The sequence below is a fragment of the Sciurus carolinensis genome, chromosome X (assembly GCF_902686445.1).
Source record: "Sciurus carolinensis chromosome X, mSciCar1.2, whole genome shotgun sequence".
NCBI lineage: Eukaryota > Metazoa > Chordata > Mammalia > Rodentia > Sciuridae > Sciurus > Sciurus carolinensis.
Window position 1 is genome coordinate 57,614,917 of NC_062232.1, and position 26,201 is coordinate 57,641,117.

Below are 26,201 nucleotides of genomic sequence, written 5' to 3' on the forward strand. Positions count from 1 at the left end.
TTTCCATAGCTGATTTATTCAAAGGAAGGGTTTCCTTTACTTTCAGAATAGCTATTGCTGTTCAGCTTCAGAGTAAAAAAATGTCAAAAAAAAAAAAAAACCCAAAGAAAGCCAACCTACTGTGCAACTGATAACACATCTCAGTGTTCATTTCAACTTTAAAAGCCAAGATCCTGCATCACTTACTCTGGTATCAAAGACTGACTATGAAATACTGGCCTCAGATTACTTATCAAATTGCCTAAACTAGGTAAGTTTGTATTTCTCCATCAATATCCACAGTATAAAAGAAGAAATAATAATCTCTCTCATACTAAATTATCACTTAAAACACATTAGAACCATAAACTAATAAAATAAGTACTTTCCTGAGAAATAAAACCTCATTATACATGGTTATGTAGCCCTTCATGAGAAACAGTTTTTCAAACTGAATAATTACTATGAAACAAATTAAGCAAATTCATACTGAAAGAGGAACTTTCTTTTCTTTTTATAATTATAAGAGAGAGGGTCTTGCTATGTTACATAGGCTGACCCTGAACTTCTGGGCTCAACTGATCCTACTACCTCAGCTTCCCAAGAAGCTGGGACTACAGGTGTGTACCACCATGCCCAGATTAAGAGAGGGACTTTCTATGTGAAAGTATATCATTATTTTAATACTTATTTCTAATAAGCAAAACATTGTTTTTTTCCCCCTCAGTTAAAACTTGATTATAGTGTTTGGGTTAATTGTCATGTCAGACATAAAGGAATTCATTAAATTACCAAAAATGTAAGATAATACCTTATAATGAAGTAATTCTGAAGTGTCAACATAGATTAAGAATGATGGTCATCAAAAGAATATTTGTGAGCATGTGTGCACACACGCATTGTGTAGGAATCCTTTCCTATATACCAAAGGTCATATATGCACATGTATATTAAGGTTTTCTCCAAAAAGTACATAGCTGGAAATACTTAAAAAACAATTAAGTATGGGTATCTATTAGGTAAGACGTTTAAACTATAAATGCATGTCTATTTCTGAAAAGCTCTAACTTTATGTTTAAAATCCAATTTTCACATTAATGAAGTATTTTAATTGGAGGGGGAGTGAGGAAAAACAATGAATCCATAGTATAGTCTGTTTAATTTTAAGAAAAAGACACTAAGCTGTCTTTTGTCAAATTGTCAGCATAAAGGAGGCTTGAAAAACTACAAAAATTTGGACACTTATCGGATTCATCTGGTTATGGATGTCAAAGGCATGGTGGGTCTCAAAAGGGTAATGGGGGAAAGCCAAAGTAACAAAAATTGTGTGATGAGTATAACCAGGGCAGTAACAAGAAAATAATTTGTGGATAAATACAGATACCACTTTAAAATAGACTGGCAAAGATGTAAAACTCAAATCCCCTTTTCAACAAATCTTATCCAAAAGAATAATTATAGAAAATGGGAATGTATGATTTTTGTTTTAATTAAACATTTCTGCTTTCAGGGCAGAACTGTACTTGAAGTGTAGTCCAAAACAAAACAAAACAAAACAAAACAGAATGAAAGAAAAGAAAAATTCTCATGTGACTTAGCAGGAACAGTTTCCACAGCCTTTCACACTGTTGACAATTTCTTCTTGTAGTTTCTTCCTTTCCTCCTCTTTGGACATGCTTTCTTTCTTTGCATCCCATTTGGGGTTATCATGGTTCTGCACTCGGCTGCTCTGAGTATGCCACATTTCTGAATAAATACTGCCAGAGTTAGCAAGCAAGCCATAATGGGTACCACGTTCAGCTACCTTACCCTAATAAGCAAACACAAAAGAAACAAAGAAAAAGGTCATTAAATTAGCATAATAACTAAAAATACCTGATTATTTATAATGAAAGATTTTGAAGGAGCTGCATTCATTAAAATACCTCTCCTACTCCTACATCCTCATTCATAGAATAAATGGGAAAGATTGAGGTAAGAATGCTATCTTCAGTGTTGATCTACCAGTCCTAGTGAATAAACAATAGATCATGAAATTCCCAATACCATAAACACCATTTTACTTCAGGAAAATAAAACCTTGATGTTTTATTTTTTATTTTGCAGGGCAGAAAGGGAAGGCTAAAAATTTAAAAAGATGATATTTTCTATAATGAGCAAATATTCAAACCCAAAACACTTATTTATACAAGGATTTAAAGGATTTTAAAATAATATTCTGAAGTCTTATGTGTGTAATTTGAAATAAAGATTTTATGTAATAGAAAAGATTTCACAAAAATAAAAAGTTTTACTTTTTCCAGTAGTTATTTTTTTGTTAACCATAACTATTCAACTTAGCACTGCAAAGCTGTGATATAGATTTCCAACTCTATTTCAATTAATTTGTCTCTTGAAAGTTATTGTTAAACATGTTGGGAGACAAAAGGAACTTTGTCACTTTTTAGTGGTAATCCTGGTGATAGGACCTTTACAAATACACCCTAAACAAAATCCTCAAATTTGTCTGTGCCCATATCTGAGTTCCATAGTTACGTGTGTGTGTGTGTGTGTGTGTGTGAGAGAGAGAGAGAGAGAGTGAGTGAAAGAGAGAGAGAGAGAGAGAGAGAGAGAGTTCTTGATTCACTAATATCTAGCATTATATACTGACTGCCTATTGTGGAAGATGGAGATTCAGCACTCACAGTTTCCCACATTCCTATTGCCCCATTTTTCACTCTTCAAATAATATCAGTAATATTTCAAATTTCAGTTTAGTGTTTACTTTGTTATGACTATGTAAGTATCTCCTGTTGGGTCAAGTAGTTACTAGAACATTGTATATTTCTGCATATGTTTTTTATTCTTCCCAGACCTGGTAACTGCCTTATTTTTCCATTTGCTTAATTTTTGGTTACTACTGGAAACCTCTCCAAAGTCTGTTACTGAATTATAAAACCCTTCTGATCACTATTTGCCTCATAATCAAAAAGATTAGGTAATCTATTAGTTCAGTTTCTTCCAGCACTCAGAGCTTTTAGGTTATTTTCTACAGCCTCAACCCACCGTAGTATGGGTTTTTCTTTTCCTTTTCATTCATTGTGGTGGATGCTTGGTAGGCCCTTTCAATCGGGAAGCTCTTGCTCTGAACTTCTGGACATTCTTTGGGTATTATCTTTGATATATTTCCTCTTTTTCTGTTCTCTCATTTTAGAACTATCACTAGTCAGTGGAATGACATAATTTTCCTATGTACATATATGAACACACCACAGAGAATCCCACATTGTGGACATCCATAAGAATAGAGTCCTAATGAGAATAAGATATATTCCATGCTTATATAACTATATCAAAATGGATTCCACTGTCATGTATAACTAGAAAGAACCAATAAAAAAGAATATGGGGGCTGGGGTTGTGGTTCAGTGGCGGAGAGCTTGCCTAGCATGTGTGAGGCACTGGGTTCAATTCTCAGTGCCACATATAAATAAAATGAAGGTCCATCAACAACCAAAAAAAATTAAAAAATGGAGGTACATGTATATGAGTATATACATAAAACATTCACAAGGAAAGAAATATAGTGATATATTAAAATGTTTTCCTTTAACTGAATTTTTAAAAAGTATGCTTTGGAAATGCTGTATCTTGACATAAAACATTTTTTTAAAAATTACAAAAAAACTACCCCTAGTCAGATGTTGAGCCTCTTTGACTAATTCTTTCATTTCCTCATCTTTTCTCTGTATTTTCACTCTTTATTCTTTGAACATTTCCTTGGCTTTATTTTAACAATGACATTTCCCATTTCCAAAATCTCTTGTTCTCTGGGTATTCCTTTATTTATTTATCATCTCCATTTTTAAATTTCGAAATGTTGCAAGAGTTATACAATGAGCATTTATATGTGCTTCTCTTAGTTTAGTAACTGTTATTTCAACATTTGCTTTATGTCACGATACAAGCTTTTATTTATTGATTTTTTGGAACCAGGGATTGAACCCAAGCATGCTTAATCACTGAGCCACATCCCCAGCCCTTTTTATTATTTGAGACAGGGTCTCACTAGTTGCTTAGGGCCTTGCTAAATTGCTGGGATTACAGGCATGCACCACCACACCTGGCTCGCTTTACACACTTTCTAAATATATACTCCTTTTTGCCAAACCATTTGAGAATGAGTTGTAGACATCATTATAATTCACCCTTAAATAGTTCATTAGTATGTATCTCTTGAAAATAAGGGCATTCTCCTACATGAAGGGAATATAACTATATCATATCTAGGAAATTTATAATGATATGAAACTCTAATATAAAATTCATATTTGAACTTCATCAATTTCCCTCCAAAATGTTTATTATTATATTTTCTAAGATCCAATCAGGATCAACACATTGACTTCAAAGCAGGCTTCCATGTATGTGTGTGTGTGTGTGTGTGTGTGTGTGAGAGAGAGAGAGAGAGAGAGAGAGAGAGAGAGAGAGAGAGAGAAAGAGAGATAGACAGACAGACAGACAGACATAAATAATGAGACAGATAAAATACTCACTGGCATTTCTAAAATGCCTAGTTCTGCTTTTTTTTTTTGCCTTTCAGTTTGTATTATCTAGTTGTTCCTAATTATTAGATCTAGGCTAAAAAAATAAAGATCCAAGCCAAACATTTTTGTCAGAAACATGATGATGTACCTTCAGTGCAACACATCAGGAGGTACATGAGGTCAATCTGTTCCATTATTGATATTAAATTTGATCACTTAATCTGGTATCTACCAGATTTCTCTCTCTCATTGTACTACTAGTGGTTGAATTCCCAAGGTGCTCTATCAATAAGCCACACCCCCAGTCCTTTTTATTATTTTATTTAAAAAAAATCTTTTTTGTAGTACCGAGAATTGAACCCAGGGCCACCCTACCACTGAACTGCACCTCTAGCTCTTTTTATTTTTTAATTTTTTAAAATTTGAGACTGTCTTCTTACTAAGTTTCTGAGGCTGGTTTCAACCTTGCAATCCTCTTTGCTTCATTCAGTCTTCCAAATACCTGGGAATACAGGTGTGTGTCACAGAATCTGGTGAGATTTCTCTCTTTAAAGGTACTTTTTTTCTTTGTAATTAATAAGTTACATATAGGTTATAATTCAAAATTTGTGAATATTCTGTTCCCCAATAGCTTCTCATTATATGCTTCAGCAACCAGTGATGATTCTTATATGAATCAATTATTACAGTGGTGGTTGTAAAATCTGATTTTCTACATTTATCATTCCTTTTACATGTGTTAGCTGACATTCTTCTTAAAGAAGAGCTTTTCCTTTCCCCTTGATACTTTTTGTTTTAAAATTATATGGATGCAGAGATTAGTTTTCTATTCATTGTGTTAGAATTCATTAGTGTCATTATTCTTTTTGATGCACTAATCAGAAATTTGGCTAGTGGAAGCCCATTCAAAATGGTTCCTGTGTCCTTGTGCCATGTGTTCATTAATTTTCCCATTCTGACCTGAAATCAATGATTTCTCCAAGGAATCTTGGTTCCTTTTAGTGAGAAGCAGTATTAAGTGGCCAAGTTCTATGTACTAGTTACATTCATTGCTACTGGATTTTCACAACTTCTAGGCCCTTTCAGTCAAAAGTTTTAATACTTTTTAAATATCATAAATCTACACTGATAATTCTGTTCCAATATAACATTATAAGACTTTTTTCTTTGACCATTCCATATTTGTATCTTTATTCTCCCAAGTCAGATCTCTATTCCTAATACCATCAACATATATACTCATATGCTCAGTCTTAAACAAAAAATAGTTTCAAAATGGCTCCAATGCTCATAATGCTATCCAACAACAAACTTAATTAACTATAAATTTTCTTTAGTTCTTTTTGTCCTTATATTCCACTGAGGGTATAATTAATTGGAGTACTACGTTAAAAAATCACTTGGATTAATTTCATTTTTAAATATACTTTTAGTTGTACATGGATACAATACCTTTACCTTATTTATCTGGTGCTAAGGATCAAACTCAGTGCCTCACATGTGCTAGGCAAGTGTTCTACCACTGAGCCACAACCCTAGCCCTATTTCTATTTTTATTCATTTTTGTTTTTCCCTACCCTTGTTGATTTAATTTTATTTTTGAATATATGAAAATACTAACATGGTTCAAAAATAAAATCAATATAAAAAGTATAATCAGGAAAGTCACATTCTCATCCCTATCTCTTAAAACCCTTTTCTGCTCCCATCCTGTATGTAGCCAATTGCTTTAGTCTCTAGTTTATTCTTCCTTTTTGTAAATATAAGCACATATACATACAGTCTTTTTACTTCATCCTCTTGTATAAGGTGCCATACTATATACTATGTACTCCTTTGAAGCCTACTTACTTTCCTTTAACAATCTACCCTAGAAATCATGCCATGTAAGTTTCCTTTACTTTTCTTAAGAGCATCTGCTATTATTTTAGAAATGCTATATTTTCCATGACCTTTGGAGATATTATTATATTTTAAAGTTTCTTATACTCTCTGCACTGTTTACATTTTCTACTGTGTTACCTTTTTTCTGTTTGTTTTAGAGGTCTTCCTTTATCATCCACTGATATTTAATAATAGAGCATTAAGAGCTGATCAGGATGAGCACCTGGCCATTTTGTTGGGGTTCCAAAATGTACATCTTTTATTTCTGGGCTACTTTTGTTTCTTCAGAGAAGAATACTCCAATTATCTGTTGATGAGGGAAGGTAGAGTGATGGTAGAAACAAAGAACTGTGGTAAAATTCCTGGAGCAAGTGACATGAGGGCTATGGTTTGCTCCTTTGGTATGTTTTGATTTCCAGTTAATTTTACCCTTACTTGTTAATGTGTTTGGTGGTTTTCTTGTGTTCAGAGTTGTCTTAATTTCCTGCTAAGAAACCTGCCAGCTCCTTGCTAAGGTTGGGAAGGGTTAAACACTAGATTAGGGGTGGGGTGAGGAAGAGCCCTGGAAACACTATTTCTTCTATATACATTTAATTCTGTTATTTCAATCTCATGCCTTTACATAATATCTGGGTGCCTCCAATTACTGAACATCTTCAGGGGTCTACAACATATACCAAGTTGTTTTTATTGGTTTCTCTCCATTTTGGCACATAATATTCAATTATATCAGTTGTGCTAATCTATCTACTTACCATCTTCCCCATATTTGCTGATATCTTTTTAAAAAAATATTTTGTAGTTGCAGATGGACACAATACCTTTATTTATTTTTAAGTGGTACTGAGGATTGAACCCAGTGCCTCACATGTGCTAGGTGAGTGCTCTACCAACGAGCCACAACCCCAGCCCTGCTGATATCTTTTATTCACTATAATTTCCTTTCCTAATATCTCTGTGTTTGTGGGTTTATACTTCATTATACTTATTTTACTCCTTCATGTTTGTTTTAGTATGATTTGAGGGAGAAGAGATGAACAGATACGTCTAATCTCCTATGTTTAACTAAATATCCCTTAGATTTGCCATCTTAACATGAATATTCTAAGAGACTACTGACAGAACACATGAGGTGACCAACCACTAGCTGAAATAAAGGTCACATTAGTTTCACTAGAAAATTAAAATCAATCAAATTTGAACCATCAAATTATTAACATAAGGAGATTTTAGATCTAGGTGTTATGTTCATTAATAAATTGGTTCTAATGGAAACGTTGTGATATAAGTGGATGAACATTGGGATCCTCATGGCATGAGATAGGCAAGTCCATGACTGGTAAAGTATATGAACATTTTCTACTTGTAAGGGAAGGCTCTAACTATGACTGCCTGTAATTGGAAAGCTTACTAAAAAGCAAAAAACTCAGATTTTAAAAAATAATTTGGTCAATATCATTGCCCAGTTTAAAAAAAAATCACCAGAGTATATTTCAGATTCTTGAATGTCAATGATATGAGATGGTGCATTTAAATTTTTTTCCATTTAAGACATTCTGGTATGTTAATACTGGAATAATCAGTGTATTTTCTAATGAATGTAAATATTTATAAACTAAATAACAGAAAAGCCTAAAGTCACAAGTGTAAACTTCACACAGAAAATAAATAGTATATGTGCTATAACACTGAACACCATATAAAAAGTTTTAGAGGACTGAAAAAAGTACCTTTCAATAACTCAATATGTAGAAAGCACATAATGTTTTTTTTCCCCTCTTAACTCTCTCTCAGTGAATAGGCTTTCAAAATGATAAAAACTGAAGATATTCTTATTAGAAGGGAATAATAATAGAAAAGGTCGAATGTGATATGGAAAACTGAAAAATATTAGATAAAATCAAGTACTAAGAGGTGGGAGAAGACGTCCTTAGAGAAAAATATTTCAAATTTTCAAATCTACAAATCACACTAGTGATACTCTGATTTGTTCAGAACACTTCAATAGTATACTTGTATAGTAATTCTTCCAGAGGAGATAAAGTAGGCTATTTTCTCCATAAGGAAAAACAAAATAAAAATGATCATGTTTGAAAATGACCACTTTATTTTACTGTAATTTTCTTTTAGACATCAAGGGTATGGGCAGTGCTAGAAAAATGAAAATATATATCACAGCAAAGACACTGAGCAAAGATTCTACTCAGCAAAATTTAATGCAGAAAAATTCTTTTACATATATGCCCTTGAAAACCTACTTCTATCATGAAGATTTAATGCTTTCCTTATCAAATTTTTGCTTTTAATGCTTTAACAAAGAGAGAGTTAATACAGTTTACTCCTTTTTGGAAATGACATGCATTCTTTGCTACAAAAGAGGCTAAAAACAGAATCCCATCAGCATTCAATCTCATCCAGAGAACACAAATTCTGTATGTATTATTAGAAACAATATTTAAGTTTCTTGTATCAATAACAATCCTCAATGCTCTTGAATACTAAATTTTAATCTCTTACCTGGTCCAAGACAATGATTTCATCTGCATCAACCACTGTTGACAATCTGTGTGCAATGAAAATAGAAGTTCTGTGTCTGACCACATCCCTCATGGCACCAAGAATAGTCTGCAAGTTTGATAAGAAGAGTCAGGTGGGGAAAAAAAATCAACCCATTGGGTAACTGCAAATTAAAATAATCATGGATCTCTTTGTGGAACATAGAAAATGCCGATTAATTTTTTTATGATGTAAGTTTTATACCAGAACCAAAAACTGACCTATAATACTAAAAAGGAAGAGAAAATCAAACAAAAAGGGAAAGGAAATATGACTATATGTCATGAGAAAAATTATTAAAATATGTAACATTTCTCTAAAATAGAAAGTCTGGGAAAAGGAAGCTATTTCCTGTACTTAAAAACCAAACAAACAATTAATCAGCAACTCCAGTGACATCAGGAGCATGTTTAACAATAAGAACAAAATTAAAATGAGGCAGTCAAATGATAGGACATAGAATAATTTAAAATAAACCAGGGAAAGAAAGCGAGACTTGAAGAGTACAGGAATATTTGTTCTTCCTTAGTTCAACATCAGAGGACAGAAGGGGAGACAAAGACACCATGTATTTTTAACTTGAGGAAACCTTAATGCAGTCTGAAAAATAATTTTTGTTTATTGCTGTAAAATTGGAAACCTGGGTCTAAATACAACTGGCCAGATGGAAATAGCAGTGTGGGGGGTGAGGATGTGCCACTGGTTTCCTATAGCTACTTCTAAACATTTTCTTTATTAAAGGTATAAAACTGAGAGCAGATGGCTACACAAAAAGAAGACCTGTATTTTACTAAGGCAGACTAATAATCAGGTATAGGGCGCATACGAAGAAAAACTGATTTTTATCCTCAAGAATTAATCTCTGACATCCTACAGAGTGCTCTGGACCTTTTATAAAGGCCCATTCAAATTTTCCAATCTTCTGGTAACTCCTTCCCTTGTGGGGGTTTCTCTGTAAACTCTTAATGGGTTATATTCTGTGACATAATAAAGCTAAGTGACTCCAATGAAGATTGTTGAAAGAACTTTTAATTTGTGGTAGTATGACCCATTTTTCAATGTAAAGTTCTTACAAGCAGGTTCCTACTCTAATAATGGGCTCTGGTCCTAGTTAAGGTTCACTTTAAATATAACAAATCAGCTGGACGCAGTGGTGCACAACTAATCCCAGCTATTTCCAAGGTTGAGGTAGGAGGATCACACATTTGAGGCCATCTTGGGCAATTTAGTGAGACCCTGCCTCAAAATAAAGTAAAAAGGGTTGGGGATGTAGCTGTATGGTACGGCACTTGCCTAACGTGGGAAGCACTGGGTTTAATCCCTAGCACTACATAGACAAAAACAAAAACAAAAACCAACATAAATCCTCAAGCTAACCAGTTCGCTTCAGAATTAAATTGCTTTTAACATGGTGCTGATCAAATAAAGTGTCCTAAACTGTAACTCCCTATGCAAATATTATACCATACAGCCTATAAATCTGAAAGTAGACACATGCTTCAACACTAGGTTTATACCAAGTACTAAATTAAAAGGTAGGTGAATGGAAGCAACTGACATCTGCCTATCTTCAGTTCTAGCTTAAGGGGATTTGTTAATGAAATTATCATTGCTGTTGAGACTTAAGTATGTAATATAAAGATGTTATAGAGTGTAATGTAGTTTCTGAGGTAGAATCATGACATCAATGTCAAAATATCTTGATGTTTTACAATACTTCCTGTGCAATGAATACAAGTTGATACCATTGCTGAAGGTTCTTGATTTGCACCTCAATGGGTTGATCCATAAGAAGTGAAAGGCTTTCTGGTGAGGACTATGTCACAAGTGTCACAATCACTTATATGACTTACATTAATGAGTATTAAATGGCAGTAGGAGAGATAAAAACCCTCTTCTTTTTGGCATGTTAGGTAATTTGTACAACTTTGCAAGGTGCAAGGGTAATACAACATCATAAGGTGTCACACAGTTCCAAAAAATGTTTGCAAATAAACTTAATGTGATACCTAGTTTGATATGAAATGGCATTCTTACCATCAACACTTGCTCTATGGGGGAAAAGGGTTAGGTATTTTGCTTTACTGCAACTCCACTTGAAGTTCATGTAAAATAGAAAGAAATGCAGTCATTCTGTTGAAACTTTCAAGGAGAAAAGTTAAACATTAAAGAGTGCTATATATTTTCATCATCATTTACCTCTTCAGTAATTGAATCTAATGATGAAGTGGCTTCATCATAGACAATGACTGGGGGGTCCTTCAAAATGGCTCTTGCAATTGCTACTCTTTGTTTTTCTCCTCCTGGTAAAGAAAAAATTTTAATTTAAGAAAGCATAGAAATAATTCATGTTGCTAGTATGCCTACTGGTTATGACCATCAAATAATACCTTCAACATTTAACTATGCTCCTGATTACTTTTCATTCTACTGACCTGTATGATATGATATGTATGATATCCCTTACCAAACTATATTTCCTTGAACATAAATACTGAAATTTGATTATGTAGCAGGCATAAGAATGAAATGAGGAGGGAGGCTAAGAACTTGGATTCTATAACTGTTCTTCTCACCAAAACATACTCATCATATATGTTGTTTATAATATAAATACTTCTCAATGAAGAGCAACCTCAGATGGAAAAAATTCAGTATTAGAGAACCACCAAAGCCAAACACAAATTGGATATAAAACCCTGAAAACCTGAAGACATGAAACTCTGAATATCTAAATTGATGTCTTAATATAAACAACTACCATCCAGTCAGTATTCTCAAGGATGTTTTTTGATAGAATGCTATTTATTCTTCAAAATTAAGGGTATACACTAGATATCTCTTACTTCCCCTCGGTTGTTAGTTATAGGTGTCTAGCACAACAGACTTTTTAAAACTAAAAGGAAACAAAAGCCCTAAAAGATTATGCAATTTGTTCAAGGTCACAGAGCAAGTTTTAGCAGAATCTAGACTAGGCCTGATTTGATTCCCAGTCCAATATTCCTCTTATCACAATATACAAGCCCACATTTATTCACAGGAATAAATATTTAGAAAATATTTGTCTTAAATAGTGAACATATTTAGTGAAATATAAAGAAACCTTTCTTTTATCACTGGAACTCCTATAGGTCTAAGGGTATTACTGTTATATGTAAAACTACAGTTGGATGTAGAGAACTACTTTGGAAGTAGAGAAGGGCTTTGCTAATATGTCCCTTTTAGCTTCTTTTCTTTTCCATTACACATCAATTTCTCAATGTCTGAAAAATACTTGCATTTTTCAGCTTTAGTAACATCAGGAACAAACTCTCAGCTGATTATCTGGTCCATTAAGTATTATTTTTGTTTACTTGTTCAATAATTATTATATTTGATCTTAAAGGAGGTTCCTTATGTCTGATATTAGTTGTTTATGTTCATGCTAGCCCTTTCTCATAAGACCAAAATTCCCCTGTCAAAGCAGGTTCCATACCAGAATTATCTACCTGCCCTCCTATCAACTCAGTAATAGAAAACTCCTCAAAGTAGTTTCTAAGGATTAGTTTTAACATGCCTTTCAAATTTCAAGTGAAAACCAACTCAGTTTTAATTCTATTCTAGTATTTTAGAATTTGGAGAAGAAAAGCCTATTTATTCTCAATTATTAGCATACATACTAAGCAATAAATTGCTCATTTTAAGAAGTTTGGTTATAAGGCAATGTGTAATACGTAAGAATAAATTTTCTTTAGCTATTTCTACCTCCAAAGGCATGTAGAGGGCAAAAAAGATTAGAAAACAGAATATGGTGTAGCTGGCTAAGGCAAACTCAAGTATTGAGAAGGTTAATATATATTATATGGTAAATTGGGGATCACTGGAAATAGGTAATGGGTTAACTGAAAACAAATTAATTAAAACCAGTGGTTAAGTATAAAGGTAAACTAGAATGATATAAACATATTATACTAACAAGTTATGATCAAATAACTACCATAATCCAATTTAACTTGAAAATAATCTTCACTCAAAATTTTCTAAACCTCAATCAAACTTTCTAATAGATTATAAACTCCTTGACAACAGACCTATTTGTGTGTTATATTTTTAACTCTCAAATCATTCAGCATAGTAACTTGCACATAGTATGTACCTACTAAATGAAGTTGGTTTGTAATGAAGAGGAATGGGGATTTGCTAAGATTCATATAGGGTATTCTTTATTCTATCTTTGCCTTGCTTTGCCCCTAATCTATACATTCCCTCCTTAAGCTAAACTAGAACAAAGAATAAATGTAGAGATGCAGTACAGAAGTGGCTCTGACAAATTAGTTTGAAATGAGTATACAAGTGGGAGGCAGGTCTAAAATAACTGATCACCTGAAAGTTTGAGTCCTCGTTCCCCTACTTGGGTGTCATATCCATGTGGCATTCGAAGAATTGCATCATGAAGTCCAGCTAATTTTGCCACTGCATATACTTCCTCAGGTGAAGCACTGATGTTTCCATATAAAAGGTTGTAGTAAATAGTATTATGGAAGAGGACAGCATCCTAAAGTAGATTTATATATAGATAATACATATTTTTGTTCATTCCAAAAGAATTTGAGCAATTGTATGAGGGCACAAAGAATAAAATATGACAGTACCTTTTATTACCCCCATCCCGGAAATTCCATTTCCCTTCCCAGAGTTACCACCATGAGCAGTTTGTTATGTATCATTTCAGATTTTTTAAAATGCATTTGCAAGCCTAAGTATATGCCTAAGTGGGGCCATCCTGTACTTATTTTTCAAATGGTTTTTCCACTTAATATATCCTAGAGATTTTCCAAGTTAATAAAAGAAGCCTACTTCATTCTTTTTAACAGTTGTATATTTTAGACTATGGACCTACCATAATTTATCTATTTTCCCATTGGTAGACATTAATGTGATTAATAAGTATCTGTGCTACTATAATGTTGGAATAAAGCATCATTATATACATGACTGTGCATCTGAGTATACTCCAATCAACAGTGTATGAGGTTATCAGTTCCCCATATCTTCAGCAACACTGCATATTAATTTTTAGTTGCTGCTATTTTTATAGGTAGAATACTCTTTAAATTAGCATTTCCCTAATTACTAATGAGGCTGAATATGTTTTTATATATTTCTAAGAAGCTTTGACATTGGACATGAGAGCAGAAAACAAAGAATTTATTACATATAGATGTAATACATTAAATAACACTAATTTATTTATAGTGGACATTCATCTCCCATTTTTCTTTTAGTCTCCAAACTGAAAAGCGATAGCTACTAAAGTGAAATAAAATGAAGCCATTAGTTCACAAGAACCTGGATATCCAACTAAAATCTTCTTTAACATCATAATCAGACCCAGAATTTCAGATATTATTTCAAATAATATTTTAATCATATATATATACCTACTATTAACAAATAAAAATTTCTCATATTGGATTGGTACCCAATAAATCCAAAGTTGTACACATGGAAAGTACTATTTTAGGTGGCAGTCCAGGCCCAGCCCCACAGCCACCACCAGGGTCTCCAGCACCACACTGAGGCTCTCTATCTACCAACACGTGGGGTCGCCTCTGCCCACTATCATGGATTATTCCTCCCTTCCTGGGACACAGCATTATGGAGTACCTCTCATGCATCAGCTGCTGAAAACTAGGATGTTTGAATAATATAGTTTTATTGTAGAATTTTTTTCATTAGTTGTATTATTACTTTTATTCCTACTTTTCTATTTTTTATTATTTTTCTCACTCTATTTTCCTCTTAGCTATCTGTTTCTGTGGAGACTCTTTTTCCCTTTTCTCATGCTAACCAATTTCTTTTGTTTTCGCTTTCACTATTCCTACAACCTAGTACCTCTAAAGACTCACTTTTTATCTCATTAACATTACATCCTACACCCCTCTCCATCCTCTTTGTCCACCATTAGAATTTGTGGATCATATTGCAAACCTATTGTTTATGCTGCAGATAATAATCAAATTCATCATCTCTGTTTATTAAGACAATACTGTTAATATCTTAATAGGGACTATTTGGGTTAAGGATGCATATTGGTTGCATTGTGTGCCACAAATACTGATCTCCCACTTTAAGGTGAGATACTGGAAGCCTGCAGGGACACTATAAGCCAATGGGGGGAAACTGCAATATCTTGGATCCACACTGCTAGAGGGGAAGGTACACGAACATGAGGAAACAAGGGAAGAAAGTGTCCCAAAAAAACCTAGATGCTATATCAATAGAATCCAATGACAGCATGGTAGAAGAAATGTCAGAAAGGAAGTTCAGAATGTACTTAATTAAAATGATCCAAGAAGCAAAAAAATGAGATAAGAGAGCAAATTCAGGCAACAAATGATCACTCACATAAACAGTTAAAAGAGCAAATGCAGGAAGCAAAAGATCATTTCAATAAAGAGACAGAGATACTGAAAGAAAAAACCCAAATCCTTGAAGGAAACAATAAACCAAATTAAAAACTCAATAGAAACATAACCAACATGCTACATCATTTGGAAGACAGAATCTCAGACAATGAAGACAAAATATTTAATCTTAAAAAATCAGCACTCAAATTCTGCAGATTTTATTAAATGATTACTATGGGTCAGGCACTGTGCTTGGTACTAAGGGCAGTGGTGAACAAGACATGCAAACTTGAAGTTGGCAGTCAAACTACTTTGTAATTATAAACTTATTTTACTGAAAGCTGTTCAAAATTATAATAATAGTTTTCATTTGCTGAATAATCATGTGATGGATATTGTGCTTTATGCTTTATACATATTATCTTATGTGTAATACTAATCTTATAAACAGATCCTTATTTTAGAGATGAGGAAATTGAGATCCAGGGTTATAGAACTAGTAAGGTTTAAATCTGGGGTTAGAATCTAGGTCTGCTCAACTTTAGTTTGTGCTCTTTCCACTCTATTATGCTATCACTCTAGGGCTTAATAATCTTCCCATCATGTAGATTTCCCATTCAAGATTTTTTTCTTTTTTGTAACAGAAGTTCACCATCAGAGAGATCCTAAAGAATGGCAAAAGATCTTTGCTACCTGCTCCTTAGACAGGGGATTAATATCCAGAAAAAATAAAGAACTCAAAAAGTTTAATACTAAAAAAAATCCAATCAATAAATGGGCAATAGACTTGAACAGACAATTCTCAAAAGAAGAAACATAAATGGCCAACAAATACATGAAAAATGTCTAACATCCCTAGCAATCAGGGAAATACAAATACAAACTACACTAAGATTTCATCTTACTCTAGTCAGAATAGCAATTATCAAGAATACAAACAATAATAAATGCTGCTGAGGATGTGGGGGTAAAAGGTATGCTCATACATTGTTGGTGGGACTACAAGTTAGTACAACTACTCTGGAAAGCAGTAGGAATATTCCTCACAACTGAGAATAGAACCACCATATGACCCATCTATCCCATTCCTGAGTAGTTATCCAAAAGACTTAAAATCAGCATACTATAGAGATATGACTAAACCAATATTTATAGCAGTACAACTCACAAAAGCCAAGTTATGGAACCAGCACAGATACTGATGAACAGATGAATGGATAAAGAAAATATCCTATATATATACACAATGGAGTTCTACTCAGCCATAAAGAAGAATGAAACTATGGAAATTCCTGGTAAGTGGCTAGAACTGGAGACCATCATGCTAAGAGAAATAAGCCAGACTCAGAAAATCAAGGGTCAAATGTTTTCTCTCAAATGCAAAAGCTAGATCAAAATAAAGGGGAAAAGTGGGGGAAACTTCATGAAAATAGAAGAGAAATCAGTGGAGTAGAGGAAGGAGGTTGAGGGGAAGGGAGGAGGGACTGGAAATGTAAGGAATGGTGGAATAAAACTGACCAAACTAACCTATGTACATATATGAATAAACCATGGTGAATTTCAACTTTATGTAGATCTACAATGAACTAATTTAAAAAACTATAAATAAATAGAAGAAAGACTGGTAGAATAGAGAAAAAGGAACAGGGAAGGAGGAAGGGAGGAAAGGGGAAGTACTGGGGACTGAAGTGGAGAAAATTATATTTCATGCCTATGTAATTATGTCAAAATGAACTCCAATATTTGTGTAACTATAATGCACTAATAAAATTTTTAAAAAAGAAGTTCAACTGTAGAGCCTAACACTCCTCACTTCACTAGCATATGCTGACTCCTCAGATTCAAATTATTCTAGTTTACATAACCACCAACCCATTAAATCTTACAAAAATTGTATTTTTCTATTTTTAAGTACCTGAGGTACTACTCCCACTGCCTTCCGAAGGCTTTCCAGGCTTACATCTTGTATATTTTGACCAGCAAGGTAAATGCTACCTTTTTGAGGTTCATAGAAGCGAAACAACAGCCTCACTATTGTGCTTTTCCTGAAATTGGAGACAAGGAGAGGTCATTTAGCTTCCACTGGCATTAAAGAACCCCCATTTTAAACCATAGTAATCAATTCATTAGGATAAGAATAAAATCACGTTCAGAATTATCACTCAGTAATGCAGAATTTTATAAATAACTAAATTACCCACCCTGACCCACTACCTCCTACAATGGCCACTTTCTTTCCTGCCGGGACTTCAAAAGATACTCCACTAAGGACTTTCTGTCCTTCAATATATTCAAAATGCACATTATCAAAGGCCACCGTAGCTGTCTGTGGGGTGATCTGAAGGGGAGATGCCATCGCTTTGTCCTAGCAGGGAAGAGAAAAAAAAAAAAACACTTTACATACTACCTTAGAGTACAGTTATACAGATATTTTTTAACAGAGAGAAAAAAAGGAAAATGGGGTAGGAGGAGGTTTATGAAAGTGGAATTAGACCATTTCCAAGGATGTTTTTAAAGATTTGTATTTCTGTGACTCCTCACTGCTAAGGTAAAAAAAATCATCAGTGTTTTGGTTGCTGGACAACTTTCGTGGGGTCGGGGGGAAGGGTGGGCGGGTAAGCTAAGGGCTGGAGGATGTGAGGAGAGGCAATCATATATTCTGCATCATTATTAGTAAATTTACATCCAATGTAAGTGCAAATAATTTAATACAATTTACTTTCTAGGTATAAAATTCTTTCCTAACATTGTTTTTAAACATAGAAGGGAAAGCTGTAACAACCTCTTAATACACTTGACAGTCCCAATTCTTGCAAGAGAGAAATTAGTTCACTAACATGATAATAAGAATATTCCCCTAGAATAATCCAATAATAATGAGATGATGCTCATATATTTTTGAAAATGTACTATACAGATTACTTACTTTAATTCGGGTGTCTACCTTGAGTAGAGTGAACAAGGTGTTCATATCTATGAGTGCTTGTCTAGTTTCTCTATATACAGTTCCCAGAAAGTTAAGGGGTAATGAAAGCTGAAAAAGCAGTCCATTCACCATTACGAGATCTCCAACAGTAAGGGCACCTTAGTATGCAAATAGTATAAGGAAAAAAATGATATTTTAGATGAAAGTCATAAACTTTCCCAGTTTAAGACAGATAATTTTATAGCTTATTAATATGAAATCCATTGCAAATATATATAATCATCAACTCTTAGGTTGTATCAATTTCAAAGCATTTGAATCCATGATTTAGGTAATATAGGGAACTTGGTATATGATAAGTGCAATGTGAAAGTCCATCTACACACTATAATATACAAAAGAAGAATGGTTTAATTAAAGATAGAAATGGAAGGTCAAAAAAATCTCTCCATTCTTCTCTAAAACAAAAGTAATTGTTTCTTTGTAGTATACATTTAAAAATTTAAGCTAATGGATATATCATGACTGAGAATATTAAATCTCATATTAATGTCACAATGAATGAATTCTAATTGAAGGGCATTACACAAAAGAGGCACAGATATTATTTACTTTTAAAGTGTATAAAAATGAAAATAGCAATAGAAAGATGCTAAGGTTATAGTAATTCTAAAAGCAAGATGTTTTTCCTTTTTAGTCCTTTGGACTAAACAATTAATGACACTGATTTCCAGGTCTACAAGAGAAATTAGAAATACTGAACACAAAACGAACTTTCTCCTGTCCAGATTCAGGTTGTAGACCCATAAAAATGTAGAAACAGTAACACCGATCAATGAGAGAGCCAGTGTTAAACAAAAAGAAGAGATGATCAATCAAGAAAACACATTCTAATACAAAAAGGAAAGCATTCCAAAAGTGCTAAAGCACTTTATTGAGCACCCTTTATTATAGACTAATATAAACATTCTTTCATTAATTTTAGTCATAAAAGTTAAGTTAATTTGTCTATAAAATGTGGTAACCACAGATGTATTACCTGCCACAATTCCCTGACTGGCAAGCACCATTATAGCTGTTAAACCAACACTGAAAATAGCACTTTGGCCAAAGTTCAGCATAGCCAGAGTAGAGGTACTTTTCAATGAAGCAGTCTCATATGTCTTCAAAAACCCATCATATCTTTGTGCTTCATATTTTTCATTATTAAAATACTGCAAAATATATAGAAATAACAAGTATAACTGGAATGTATTTTTTGTTAGGTGATTAGTATAGGTTCCACCTTACTTCATATATGGATACAATCTTGTACTACAGACTCCATTTTAAAAACTGCCTTTTGATACATGGGAATATAGTACTTCTGCAGTTTTCTATGATAGGTTGTATTTGAAAAGTTCACAAAATTCATTCAGTAAACATTCACTGAATGCATATCTAATGTGAACCCAGATCTAAAATAAAAAGCTTTCAATGACACTTTCTTCACAAAACCCCAGATCCTATGAGACTCAGAACTGGCAGTTCCCTCTGCCACAAATTACGTCTTTTTGTTCAGTCATCTGCATGCTTACCTTACCTCTTCCACTTTTGGTATATCAAAAAATTCTGGGAAGGAAGGGGTTACATGGCAATCATTTTTTACTACCCTCTCCTATATAGCACTTAGCATAATGCTTTACATATGAGAAATTCAGTAACTACTTGTTAAATGGAAAAATGAACAAATAAATAAATGAATTAATAAAAAGCACTGTACTAGGTACCCTGAGAGATACAAAGAGGGTCAAGCACTTACATGCCAGATAATTAGCTTAATGTTCATTTTGAATCAAGATGCTAACAATATATTTATGATCATTATAAATTAATTCAGAAAGCAAAATTCTGATGTTGCCAAATAAAAACAGGAAAAAAAGAAAGGGCAATGTCTAAAACAGAAAACAGTATTATTCCATCACACTTTGAGATCCTATCCTAACATAAAGTTCTAACTTATAGCACCTATTAAATTAAATGGCAGAACAAATCTTGGTGCAGTATGAAAGGCAGAGGAAGTACAATTAAACACATTACCTTCACAGTTTCATAATTCAGCAGTGAGTCTATAGCAGCATTACCTGCATCATTATCCGCTTTGTTCATTTCTATTCTAAATCTAGTTCTGTAAGACAAAGATTTGCACAGGCATGAAATGTATTTTATAAAAGCATCACTAATTTCTGGACTTTGGGCCCTGAGGAATACCATACCTCCACCGTGTGACTGCAACTGTGAATGCTGTGTATGCGCCAAGTGTTCCTAGGGTTACCAATGCAAACTGGGCACCACATTTGTAATACTGAAAAAAGAGGTTGAGAGAAGAAATGTTCATTGTTCTTGTCAAACAGTGTATACGAACCAACAGCAAATCTCAGTTACAAGATATCAAACATATGAATGTGTGAAGTATATATGTCAATATAATGGGTGAAAAATCAAATACCAGGGGCTGGGGTTTTAGCTTAGTGGCATAGTGCTTGCCTTGCATGTGTGAGGCACTGGGTTTGATCCTCAGCACCACATAAAAATAAAGGTATTTTGTTCATCTACACCTAAAAAAAAATTTAAAAAATCAAATACCTTAGAAAATCTACTTTAGGTAACAAGGAAAGAAATGCCACATTCATACTATCATCAAATTCTAATACTAAAATAGTACAATAAACTTGAAGAGGAACAAAAACTATACATGTATGTATGTATATAATTTTTTTAACTATAAAAGATGAAATTGTATGAATGGTGAATAAAAACCTAGATACTCTGAGCATATCAATCCAATACCATATACATAAATCTCTGCTAAAAACACTTTGCAAACACTAGCTAATCACTGATTTACATGTAGGACTAAACAATTTTTTACAATAATAACATGTAAAGAATTTGGACAGTCCCTAAAAGCTTGTGGTAAAATAATTAAACAAATTGCACAATCTTTTTTCTGAATTTAACTGTCAAGTTCATGGGCATGCAACAGCACAGCAACCTGAAATATTCAGTTGCTGCCAAAGAGAATACTAAAAAGATAAAAGCTTGCTATGAAGACTGTTTTACTTACCAAAACACTACTGACAAGTGTCATCTCAAACATGATGGGGAGAAGATTAAATACCAAAGCACTCAGGACAAAACTGATACCCCTTGTCCCTCTGTCAATAGCCTTAGATAAAGCTCCTGTCTGTCTGCTCAGGTGGAAACCCAGATCCAGGTTATGAAGATGGAGAAAGACATTTTTGGCTATTCTTCGGATTGAATTTTGGGCTACTTTTCCAAATACTGCATTTCGAACTTCATTAAAAAAGGCAGCTCCAGCTCTTGATACACCATCTAATAATACATTATAAAGAAAAATTGAGGTGTAAAAACATTAGAACCAAGGGATCAGAAAATGTTTGTACAATGAATACTCAATGAATATACTGTAGAATATTCATACTAAAAGAAACCGAGAAATCATCTACCCTGAGAACTAACTTTTCCAGCACCATGAATCCCTCCCAGTATTATCTTCCCCCAGATTTCAGATGTTGATTTTTTCCAATTAAAATACTTTCAATAAATAATAGCCCATATGGCCTTATTATGGATACATGTACAGTATCTGTTAAGGTTTTTGATCTAGTTCAATTCTCTCAAATATCATATAATAAAATTAAGATCGTGAAAATTCAAGTGCCTTGACTAAAAGCATGTTCCTACTCATGTCTCCCAAGTCTCATAAAGTCTCCTTTCTAATTCATGGAGACACATAGGATTCATACTGTTTTAAAAAAATTTATATCTGAATGTATTTTAATAAAGCACTTATGTACATATCTATCATTATTTAGCTATTTTCTTTAATAGTTAAAAATAGCAGCAAGAAAATAACTGGCCCTATTGAAAAGGTATTTATAAAAAGCCTATTAGAAGTAGTTGTTATAAATTTAATGTTCTATTTCATATTATTTTCTAGAATGTAGAGAATGCTACTTTTATCATGGAATTTTGCGAAGTATACCATACAAAGAAATTCTAAAAAAATACATTAAAAAAATCTTGCATAAAATAATAAACATCCAAAATGCTAAGTTGTGTTTGTGGTGAAAAGGTCATCTGCTCAAATATGATGAAACCTTCTTGAAGAAAGTCAACACCTGTAGACAGATTAAAGAATCACACATACAGCCAATCAGAACTGCTGTTGCCATGGTTGCAACTGTATTTGGTGCATCACTCAGGTTCAGCATGTTTCCCGACATCTGGTTGAGGCTGTCTACAGCATATTTAAACATGAAGGGAACCACAATATTCATGGCCTAAAAACATAAAAACATCTATTACCCACATAAAATAATTATTTTTAAAAGTGCAAACTTAAATTAATACTTATGGTAATATTTAGAAATTAACCATTTACTGGTATTGGAATGACTTCCCCAATTTGTAAAGATAAAATCTTTGGCATTGGGAGAGCTGTCATTTCAGGATTTCTACATCACAGTGACATGTTAATGTTCATTTATAAGCTATGTGAATTTGTCTAATGCTCCTGCTTCCATGAAATCATCCTTGATCAATCACTCAAAAAATGTACTTTCTGCAATCTGAAATACTATGGAGCTCACAGTACTTAATGTCAAACTGCTTTATATTGTATGTGTTTGGGTATATATTTTGTTTTCCTAGTATAATTTTTAAAATATCTTTTTTGTATTTATTTATTTATTTTTATGTGGTGCTGAGGACCAAACCCAGTGCCACATACATGCCAGGCAAGCCCACTGAGCTACAACCCAGACCCTCCTACTATAAATTTGAGGATATCACATTACTTTGTCTCACCCATGCTGAGTATAATGCTTTGTATAGAGCTGATACTCAATTCACCTTTTAAAGATAATTTTTTCACTAAAAAAATGGTAAGAACTGAAATTATATAGCAAAAAGGATCTCAAAAGCTGATAAAGTACAAGTATCTGTGGTTGATTCATTATTTTAAAAATGTATAGATCTATTTGTCCCCCCCCAACAGATCCTTTGCTCTAATACCATACAAAGCAAAACCCACTGAATACCAAACTAAGCTTTCATTAACCAAACTGTGTCTCCATGAAAATACACTGAAAGAAAATTTTAAAAATTAGGAGTACAATACTTTCATTTAGTCAAGGCAAATATTTAATCATTCATATTCTACATTTTCCCAGAGTTATATATCAAAAAATCACCCACCATTTAAGAACAGGAAATTTGTTAGCCTGCCAAAGTTTTCTTTGATACACATTTAGTAACAAGTGAAAACAATTCTATAAGGCTTAATAAAAATACTGAAATTCCAGCTCTTGTTCCATTATTATGCTACCCATCTTTTGTTAAACACAATGATTTATAGCCAACAAGTCTAAGTTTAGCTACAGCTGATAGAAGTTATGTAAATCTTACCAATCAACATTTGAAGGTAAGGTATACAAGAGTTCTTAGCGACCAAGCAGGTGTTCTAACATTCAACAATAACAGTGAAATACACAACAGCTGTTGGAAAGTTTTTATGAATATGAGATAAACTGCTTAAAACTTTAAGGTTTCTAACTTGTAAAATATAATCTAATATAGACTATATGGCAGTTCCCAAATACTATAAATTTCTCAATTCTGATTCTTATAACCATATAACCTCAGGCTCTTGCTTCTCTTGAAATGGTCTCCTCTCTACCTCTTCACTCTTCAAAGCCCAATCTGAATTCCAGTTCTTTCATAAAGACTTCTTGGATACCTGCAGCCAATTTGACCCTCTACGTCTTTTAATTCCTTCTTTTTTTACAGATTATACCTTGATATTTATTACTTTTATATTTCTCATTTACTTTATAGATATATTGCCTTCTTAACCCATATGTAAACCTTCTATGGTAAAACAGTGAGTGAACAACAGTTATGCGTCAGTTATGGTACTAAGTTCCATTCACAAAGGTGAGAACTGAAACAAATAACAATTCTATGAAATGGGTATTATCACTATAGCTGAGGAAATTCGGGTTCCACAAGGTTTAATGATCTGTCTGGTGAGCAGCGGAGCTAAGATTAAAATCCAGGTCTGGCACTTGAAGCCAGAAACTTTTTCTACTACGTCATACCTATGTTAGCAGCTTACAAGGTAGGAACCATATATTTTGTTTCTTTTGTACCTTAAAATGGACACTTTCAAATGCTCCATTTAAATCGGCTATAAACTACACAATAAGTAGTTTTAAATAAAGTTAAATAGATTCCAGGTTTTCCATATAATGAGGTCCCATTCCCTCACCTGCATTCCAATACACTTTAAGTAGAAGAAAAAAATGACAGCTTAGCTAGCATGCAATTTTTCTAACTCATAGCTTATTGTATCTTTGCCATAGATACGAATGATGACTGAAACTTATGTATCACCAATAAGGTGGTGCAATTTTATTTTCTTGAAAATGTTTTGGCATTTGGTCAAGTTTGGGAACATCCTTGTAAGAATGCAGAATATGTGCAGGTCATCTGTCCTGTGTGTTATTGGCAGAAAAAGTGTAGTTATTAGCAGAGTGCTAAGAACCTGGCACTACCTCAAATTATAACTGAATACTATTGGTTTTCCCATAAAAATAATTTTCAAAAGGAAAGAAATACACTAACAAAATAGGAAGCATTATAGTATTTGCAAATATTTTCATTAGCAGCCATGTGTAGGTTTCTTTGGCCTTCTGATATGCTGAGGATGTGATGTGATAAATACTGGTTTTCCCTAATATTCCACCTTCAGCAGAACCAGACTTAAACCATCCCAAAAGAGAATGTCTTTTAAAACCTCTTATTTTGAAATAATTATAGATTCACAGGAACTCGAAGAAATAGAACAAGAGATCCATGTATTTGAAACCTTGGATCTTCTAATGATATCTGATATAGCTGTAGTTCAATATCAAAATCAGGAAGTTAACACTGGTGTATTACTGTTAAGAAAACTATAAAACTCATCTACTTTTCAACATTTTAACATGTTATCATGCGTATGTATATTTGTTTATATGGTTTTATTCAATTTTATCTCATGTTCAGATTCATGTAACCACCACTATGATCAAAATATAGAAATATTTCACCACCACAGGAAAATTTCTTTTGATTCCTCTTTGTATTCACTCCCATCCCACCTGTTCCACCCCAACAATCCCTGTCCCCTGGCAATCACTAATTTGTTCTTGATCTCTATAGTTTGACTACTGTATAAATGGAACCATACAATATATAACCTTTTGAGATTGGCTTTTCACTTATGATAATCTTCTTGTTTCATCAAGGTTGCTGCATATATCAAAGGATTGCTGAGCATTAATCAATGGATGTACCACAATTTGTTCAACCATTCACCCCTAAAGGAATTTTGGTTGTTTTCAGTTTGGGAGTTTTGTGGTTAAAGATGCTTGAACATTCTCATATGGCTGGACATAAATTTTCATTTATCTGGGATAAATCTGATGGAGTGTATCTGATAAATCTATGTAGAACTTTTTAAGAACTGCCATACTCTTTCCAGAGTGGTTATACAATTTTATAATAACCAGCAAAGTATAAGTGGCTCGGTTCCTCTTCATCCTCATCAATTGGCATTATCACTATTTTTCTTTTTCTGAAACTATTGTAATAGATGTGTAGTAGTATCTCCCTGTGGCTTTACTTTGCATTTCCTGAATGGCAACGATGTTGAATATCTTTTAATGTACTTATTTGCCATTTGTATCTCCTCTTTGATGAAATATCTGTCCATGTCTTTTATACATTATATAACTTGGTTGTCTGTTTTTCTGCTACTGAGTTTTAAGAATTCTTTATAGATTCTAGATATAAGGCCATTATTGGATATGTGGTCTGCAAATATTTTCTCCC

General features: G+C 33.3%; 1 protein-coding gene across 1 annotated transcript in view; it reads right to left on the minus strand.

Moving 5' to 3' along the window:
* Positions 1-1,444: 1,444 nt before the first annotated feature.
* Positions 1,445-26,201, minus strand: part of Abcb7 (ATP binding cassette subfamily B member 7) — a 110,719-nt gene continuing 85,962 nt past the window's right edge. The window contains exons 5-16 of the mRNA XM_047536592.1: positions 22,474-22,606; positions 21,367-21,635; positions 20,516-20,604; positions 20,340-20,427; positions 19,300-19,474; positions 18,261-18,418; positions 17,536-17,699; positions 17,250-17,379; positions 13,308-13,479; positions 11,145-11,248; positions 8,907-9,014; positions 1,445-1,789 (exon numbers count right to left, since the gene is read on the minus strand). Of these exons, the coding sequence (XP_047392548.1) occupies positions 1,574-1,789; positions 8,907-9,014; positions 11,145-11,248; positions 13,308-13,479; positions 17,250-17,379; positions 17,536-17,699; positions 18,261-18,418; positions 19,300-19,474; positions 20,340-20,427; positions 20,516-20,604; positions 21,367-21,635; positions 22,474-22,606 (1,806 nt within the window). The 3' untranslated portion in view covers positions 1,445-1,573. The remainder of the gene's footprint in view (positions 1,790-8,906; positions 9,015-11,144; positions 11,249-13,307; positions 13,480-17,249; positions 17,380-17,535; positions 17,700-18,260; positions 18,419-19,299; positions 19,475-20,339; positions 20,428-20,515; positions 20,605-21,366; positions 21,636-22,473; positions 22,607-26,201) is intronic.